Source organism: Poecilia latipinna, unplaced genomic scaffold, assembly GCF_001443285.1.
Source record: "Poecilia latipinna isolate Pla-1442-1.1 unplaced genomic scaffold, P_latipinna-1.0 Scaffold2697, whole genome shotgun sequence".
NCBI classification, from domain to species: Eukaryota; Metazoa; Chordata; class Actinopteri; order Cyprinodontiformes; family Poeciliidae; genus Poecilia; species Poecilia latipinna.
In genome coordinates this window covers 3,295-11,218 of record NW_015115313.1, presented here as the reverse complement: position 1 = coordinate 11,218, position 7,924 = coordinate 3,295, and the positions used below count along the sequence as shown (strand labels likewise).

The following is a 7,924-nucleotide window of genomic DNA, read 5'->3' as shown; positions in this document are numbered from 1 at the left end:
TCAAAAAAAAAAGAAAGAAATCTAACGATTTTCTTTTTATTTGTAATAGAGAAAAAAAAACACTCAGAATTTTCACTTTTGTGTATCATTATGTTTTGTCTTCTAGAAACTGAAAAGCTCCTATCAGAAAAAAGTCAGAAAAGTTCAGTAAGTTTAGATGGACAGTGTGTCTGAATGCAAAACTTTTTTTTTTTCCCCCTATAGATTCTTAGTTGGACAAATTTGGAAATTTACCTGTGATTTTTACACATTGTTATGTTTGGATCTAATCCATGCTATTAGCTGTTGGAATGTGTGTTTGGATTCTCACTCTGCTCTCAGCTAAACCTCTGCCCACAAGTTTGCACATAATCTTAACAGGTTTTCCTGCAGTATTTAGTTTTATTTAGCTATGCCCATCTTCCCATCTGCTCTGAGCTGTTCCTACTGATAATGGACTGAGCTGTATTCTTTGAGATGTTCAAAGAATGCAGTTTGGATATTATTTTCCAACCTAACTCTGCTCGTAACCCTCCACAGCTTTACTCTTGACCTGTCGGCTTTGTACCTAGGTTTCTGTGATTCTGTTTGTTTGTTAGTCCAACAAACCAGAGTCCTTCAGAGAGTAGCTGTACAGTCAAATTTAATTGCACACAGGTGAAACCTATTCACAAAAAAATAGAGTTGTTTGAACTAGACTGAATATATACAAACGACACTCTTTTCAAGTCTTTATTGGGAAAAAAAAAATATTAGAATGGTGTAAAAAATTGTATTTAACTTCACAGTTATGCACTAATGTGTGCAGTTCTACCATCTAAAATCCAATTAAAGTATTACAAAGTTTAAGGAGTGACAAAGTTTAAGGAGCATGTTTTTGCTGGGCACATCATGACCAATTTTAAAGGCATACAGTCATATTAAAGAACCCATTATTTTTTATTTTTTTTATGCAGTCAGTGTTTATTTTGCTAAGTTGTCTAACATAATCACATTTAATTATTCTATGTAGTAAGCCACAGTAATAATTTTCTTTCTGTCTTAGATACTCTGAAGTGTAAAGGTTTGTTTTGTCAGATTTGGCAGATTTGACAGCTGCATAGATTTCTGCTGACAGATTAATATTTAGAACATTTCACTTAAGAGCCTCTGCAGTGCCTGCAATATATTTTTGGACTGCACGTACTGTAGATGTCATGTTGTATTTGGGGGTCATAAGTCACTGCAGCAACATGATTAATGGCTGATCTTGTTTATATAAATCACAGTTTAAGCACAGTATTCATCACCTTCTGTTTTCTCTTCTTCACCCATCATTAGTGAGCAGGCTCCCTTGAGTTATTGTACAGTGCAATCAGCACATTGTAGCTGTTTCCTCGGTCAGCACATTGTTGGATGTTGATGTTCCAGCTTTTGCTGTGTTTGTTTCAGTTTTTGTTGTTAATGCTTTCAGAAATTCAATCTTTGCTGAATGAAGTTAGAAAAAAAAAGAAAAAAAAAACAGTGGTAATGTCTGCCTTTGCCACAGTGTGTCCATTTCTATTTCATTTTATTTCATCGAATAACTTTCTTGCCTGTGTACCCTTTTCCACTGTGCACCATTTAGGAGTCAATTATAAACCTGGATTTTTGCACTGTAAGTCAACAAGTACGCATCATTTTATGGTTTATAACAGTTGTTTTCTTAGAAGCAGAGCGGAGAAAACTATGCAGGCAGTCAAGCTTTATTATTCACTCCAGCAAACTGGTTTAAGAAAATATAATCAAAGAATAGATTATTTGCTTTGCTTTTCTTTCATGAGCAGTAATATGCAAGAAATTACTTAGGGTTTAAAATTGTCATCTCCCACAAAAGAAGCTGACTCTACAGAAACATCTACAAGTAATATTAACTTTGTCAAGTCTTAAGTCTAATTAATGAAATTAACCTTCTCTCACTGTATACATGCCATTTAGTATACCTATACCATTGCATTGCCTCAGTGCTGTTTTGTAGTGAGCACTTTAAAACGTGGGTTGCTGTGATTATGATTCTACAGCTAATGTAAACTGATTTTAAAAGCTGTGCTCTGTGGTCTTCTTAGGTGTACATTTTTTTGCTTATTATGCTTTCTTTCCATTTAGAAGTTTAACAAATATTGCTGTCCTTTTTAAGCTGTTTGTGAAAGCTAGCAGGTTAATTTACCACATTTGACTTAAATAGAAGGTCTTGTAAGATGCACCTCAAGCATTCTGCTTCCTTTTGTGACATTACAGGAAAATCATAAGACCTCAGGCAAGATATAAGAGAAGAAAAATTTGGACCCCCATCATTTTTTTTTCTCAGGCAAAATTTCTAGATGCCTGAAGCTAAACAATTATATATGCAAGTATAAGTACCATGTGAATGTCCTTCCTTCACATCTTTCTAGGGACTGGTTCTTTAAATGCCTTCCTCAACAAAGACCTTGAATTATAAAGACGTGTCCTGTAGTGTGATGGTACTGAAGTTGAATTATTTGGTTATAATGACCATTGGAAGAAAGTAAAGCTTCAAAGCCTGTGAACACCATCTCAGTGTCCCAGAGTGACTTAATGATAGCGAAGGTAAGCTTTTGGATTGGTCATTGCAAATCTGTGAGTAGAACTGGGAAGATGTGAGAGAGCGAGGCAGCCCACAAGCCCGACTCCGTTACACCAGTTCTGTTAGGAGGAAATGGGGCAGAATTCGAGCAAAGCGAACTGTTGTGAGATGTTCGTAGAACTATGTAAACATTGGAGTACGAGGAAAGCTTAAATATTTCTCTGAAAGACTATCTTGCTCATTATTCTTGCATTTAGCAAGTATAAATATGTGTAGTTTGAACTGACCTAACACTTGAAAAGCTTAGTTTGATCCTGTGTTTGTTTTTCATACAATATGTGTAAAAGAAAAATCCAGTTTCAGCAGAGCATGTCAATGAGGAAGGCATCAATTTTAAAATAAAAATCTGACAGAGACTTGGATGAAGTGTCCATACCTAATTCTGCCCACTCAAAAATCAGGCAAGCATTGGTATATTGAATAAATCAATAATGCCTGCATAAATTATGAAGCCATTTAAACCTTAGCACCCTTAAAAACGATTTTTTTCTTCTGATTTATGTGAAGCTGCTGACTGGAGCAGTAAAGTCCAAGGCTCTTTAATGGTGATTTTTATCTTAAATCATTGATGAGCCTTTCTTTTTTAGGTATAGAGTGCAGTATGTTCTTAAGTTAAAATTTTATAAGGGGTACTGTTCAGAGGTGCTGGTTACAGGGAGTGTCATGTAAATCCTGCAGAAGTTTCTTATTAGTCGAAACAAGGCCTCTTAAACTTCAAGTTCTTTGTTTAAATGCTTTGAGTTATTCTATAACAGCAAATCTGGTATTCTACGATGGCGAAGTAACCGCAAAGCTGCAAGTGTGAGCATATCAGTTCTCTTTAATAAGTGCAAATGTGCTTTATAGTACAGTCAAGCATTTATACCTCAAGTCTACCTAAGCCAAGAAATATCAGTTGTCTTCATGTAGAGCCTAACCCTGGACCAGTCACAAACTATTTTAAAATCTCACGTTTGCTTGGATATTATTTGAGACATCTGTCACTCTTGTAATTTTTTTTTATTTAAGTAAGGTTTTCTCTACTTTTTTTTACATTGATTTTGAATCTCTTTGGCAGTATTTTTCTTTATTGAGGATGTTTTAGGCTAAAATATCCATATGATTTGTAATATTACAAATGTGTACGCTACAAAGCCAGTTTGTTCCCATAAAATCTGAACTTTGCATAACCATCCACAAACGGGAAACTGCAATATATTACGAATCATCATGTGTTCGTAGTCTTAATTAAACATTTGTCCGGGATTTGAATTGAGTATAAACTGTTGTTATTGTTGAGATTGTATTTTTTTTTCTTACTTCTAAAACGCCTACGCCCGTCGACTTCAAAGTGCCTGTTTTATTAGACAAGCCAAGTAAAGCCCAAAGACATTTAGAGTCATCAAAAATGGATAAAAGCAGAATGTTCTTTCACAGGCTGGTGCCACTGAATATCTGGGATGTTTGTGTATTAAATAACTTAAATGTGTAATTTAAACATTAGGGTTTTTAAAGATGAGTTTTCTTTCCGTTTATCAAGAAATTTAGCTCTCACCCCACAAACATATTAAACTTGCAAGAACTGAATAAATAAGAATAAATTTAGCCAAACAACCATCATAGCAAAAATATTGCTACGGATCTTTTTCCATCTTTAGAACATTCTGAGCTAATTTTGACTTAAAAAAACAAAACAAAAAAACAGACTTTCTTTGATGTTGTACCATAGCAAGACTTTTCTAATAAAGAGAGTTTCATGTATAGAGGCAAAACATGAGTTTAATAAGAGAGTTGAAGAATCTTTTATCCTCTGGAATGCAACATGCTCATGTTTACCATTCCTGCCAGGCTGTGTGATCACTCCATATCAAAGGTTACTACAGAGATCATAAAGGAAAAACATATCTTGCTGCCAACGCGGTTTTATCTGGACAGAGTGCTCTTTGTAAGACGCAGGAATCCGGATTGTAAGAACCTCTTTTATTAACTGATTGAATTTGTTGTATTTTCTGAATGGCAGTTTGAGTTTACTGACTCGTACTATGGAAAAAATAAAAGAAAATGAAGGCGAAGAATCAACACCAGAACCGTGTAGGTCAAAGTTAATCATTTTCACAACGGTTTTGCTTTTGATAAAAAATATATATTTTATTTGTCTATGTAGAACATCTTAGAAAACAGTGGATGCAAACTTCCTACACAACCCTGTCACCTTTAGTTATGTAAAAAAAAAAAATTGAGAACATAAAAAATAAAACAAAAATACTTACATAATCTGCCAAGCTATCCCTCTCCCTTCATTCCTCTCTTTCTCACTTTCTCTCTCAGCAAACATATTGCCACTATTCCATAAAGGTTGATTTTCAGAGTGTGCAGCATGAGCTCTGCTGTCATCAGATTCTGCCTTGATTTGAGTAATATCCCCACTTGAAAGGGATTGATGTACCTGTGCAGTTTTCACAACTGGATTCCACTGAAAGACCAGGTTATCTTTTAGCTTCCTTTAGTTATCAGTACATCACAAAAACAATTTTCTTTGTTAGCTGGTCAGAAAGAAAGTGAACACATTTAAACAACTTTTTGAAAAGAATAAATAATTACATTAAAAATATGTTTGCGTCTTATAATATTAGTGCCTGTATTGTTTAAGTTTGACATTATTTTCATTTAAACTGCAAAGAAAACAAACACTACACAAAACACTGTGGATCACAACCTCTGAGTGCTTCAATAGAGTCAAATGAACAAAATGCTCAATAACTTAATTTTTTTTTTTTTTACTTTAAAGTGATTACTTAATTTTTTACATTTCAAATGTTTATTCACAATTATATCAAATATAAATAATTGTGGCTTTATTTACAAATATATAAATTACTTTAACTTAAATTATTAATTTTTTTTTTTATTGTTTAATTTATACATGATTTAAATCTAAATATTTCTGGATCTCTCCCAACTTTTTACTTTTTCTTTTGATTAAAAAATATCAAAAAAACACCCACTTTTTGATTTAAGTTTGAAGTGTTGGTCCGTCATATAAAATTCAGGTAAATATATTCAAGTTTGTTTTTTGTAACGTGACAAAGTAAAATGTTGCAGAGGTGTGAATACTTTTAAAAAGGCACCGTAAAGCACCGTAAAGGACTGTAAAGGACGTAGTCTGCATTTATCTCCCATTGGCAAACTAAGAAACCTGAGAACTTAACCAAGGTTAACTTACATTATCACATGTTGTTTAATTTTAAAAAGCTTAACGTACCTAGAAAATTGGTTTGAGCCCAGATGTCACAAAATAATTGAACCTTTTTCCTCTTAATAGAACATAAATTGTCTGTAATCCTTACTGCCCTTGAGCTCAGTTGTTGCTGTTTTGTATAGATAGCATATGGTTTGTCTTTGTTAGAATACTAAAACACACTCTCTTTTTTTTTTTTTTTCCTCCCCCCCAGGGTTACGGTGTGAAGTGAACATCAATGAGTGTATTTCTAGTCCATGCCAAAATGGTGGAAGATGTATTGATGGGCCTAATCAATATCACTGCTGGTGTCCTGATGGCCTCATTGGGCTCCACTGTGAGTCCAACGTTGATGAATGCATGTCAGCACCTTGTCTTCATGGAAGGTGCAACTTTTCACTGTCTTTCAAAAAAGAATGAGAAAAATGTTGCCAGCAGGAAATGTTTCATAATTAATAAACAGGAAATGTTTCATAATTAATAAACAGGAAATGTTTCATAATTAATAAGCTAATGCGATCTAGTGCATCCTCTTGTGGTGCTTAAATTGTGACCCTTAACTTGGCTAAAGAGAAACTACTACATTCAAAATACTATATATTCCCTCTTTAAGAATTTTCTAAAACTATTCAGAAATAAAGCTTGAAAGAAAAAAAAAAGTCTCTTGAATTTTTTTCCTCCTCACTACAGGACCCAGTTTTGACCTTGTCTGTTTTCTTCTCTCAGCTGCAAAGATGGAATAAATTCATACACCTGCTTTTGTGAGACGGGGTGGATCGGCAGCAGATGTGAAACAAACATTGATGTGAGTTTAGCTTAATTAATAAACCTGCTGGGTGTTCTGCAGAAAATGCCAGGAGAATTGTGTAGTCTTTGCATGGCCTTTGGTATCATTACCTCTATTGACTTTTGTGCAAGATAAGTCAATTGCACTACCAGGATCATGTAAACATTGTACAAATACCTGATTAAAAGGAATTGCTTAGTCTAATGCCTAATTGATTTAAACCAAAGCTCTCTGCTGGACTCTAGAGATAAAACATAGAATTGCTTGCAGGCATTATGTAGCTTTAATACATAAACTGATGATTTTCATATTAACTGTTGAAAGATGAATTTATTGGGTGTTTCTTACCTCAAAATCTGAAATAGTACAACATCTTCAACGTTGTAGCTATTTTTGCCCAGGCGTTTCTCATTTCCACCTTCTATATCTTTCAGGACTGTGCCCTCAATCCCTGTTTGAATGGAGGCTCGTGTGTAGATCTCATTGATAAATACGCATGCTTCTGTCTGGATGGGTTCACAGGAAAGACTTGTGAAAATGACATAGATGTTTGCAGAGACACCGCTTTAAATGTCCCACTGTGCTTCAATGGAGCCACTTGCCTTGATGGCGAAGGATCAAATTTCACTTGCATGTAAGTTTCCACAGAATCTGTTCTAATGATCTGCAAATATTCTACATCGATGGACAAAGAAGAAAATAGTTCAAATGACATTTTGCTGAATCTTTTTGTGAATACCTGTCGGCCTAATACAGCTCAGTAGTTATATGAAACTACTAAACATGACTAGTTTTGATTTTTAGGGATATTTGCAATGGTCTAGCCTAAAGTAAATTTTCAGTTCTTACCGGCAAGCTGACCTGCTAGCTGGGCTCTATTGTGTACAGTGTGCAGTTCTTCCCAGTGTTTGGCCTTGACTTAGATTTATTGCCATGTGGCACTTTGGGTAGTGTGGTTGTTGAGTCAAAACCATTTATTGAATATCAAAGCGTTTGACAACAAAGCAGATTGTTAAATGTCCAGTTTTTGCTCTCCTAAAATCCACTAACACTGTAAGCCATGTTAAAAATGACTTTCTGTTTTTTTGTATCACCTTAACTTATTTACTTAGGGGAAAAAAACTGGGTGTTTTGGTGAGTAGGTTTTGTTTATATGACAAAAAGCCACTCAAAAAGTGCAAAAGAATTTCCCACCAATTCAACAACAGTTTGCACCATACAGATTTATTCTGCAACAAGCAATTTTAAATTCAAAATTGTATTTCTAATTTGTTGGTGGCAGACTTAAATTTAGGTTCTTAGCATAGAAGGGTTTTTA

The 7,924-nt window shown here is 34.4% G+C and overlaps 1 protein-coding gene across 1 annotated transcript in view; it reads left to right on the top strand.

Annotated features, from left to right (window-relative positions):
* Nucleotides 1–7,496, top strand: part of LOC106938809 (neurogenic locus notch homolog protein 2-like) — a 71,400-nt gene extending 63,904 nt beyond the window's left edge. The window contains exons 22-24 of the mRNA XM_015020985.1: nt 6,034–6,205; nt 6,546–6,624; nt 7,041–7,496. Coding sequence (XP_014876471.1) covers nt 6,034–6,205; nt 6,546–6,624; nt 7,041–7,244 — 455 coding nt within the window. The 3' untranslated portion in view covers nt 7,245–7,496. The remainder of the gene's footprint in view (nt 1–6,033; nt 6,206–6,545; nt 6,625–7,040) is intronic.
* The last annotated feature ends 428 nt before the right edge of the window (nt 7,497–7,924 follow it).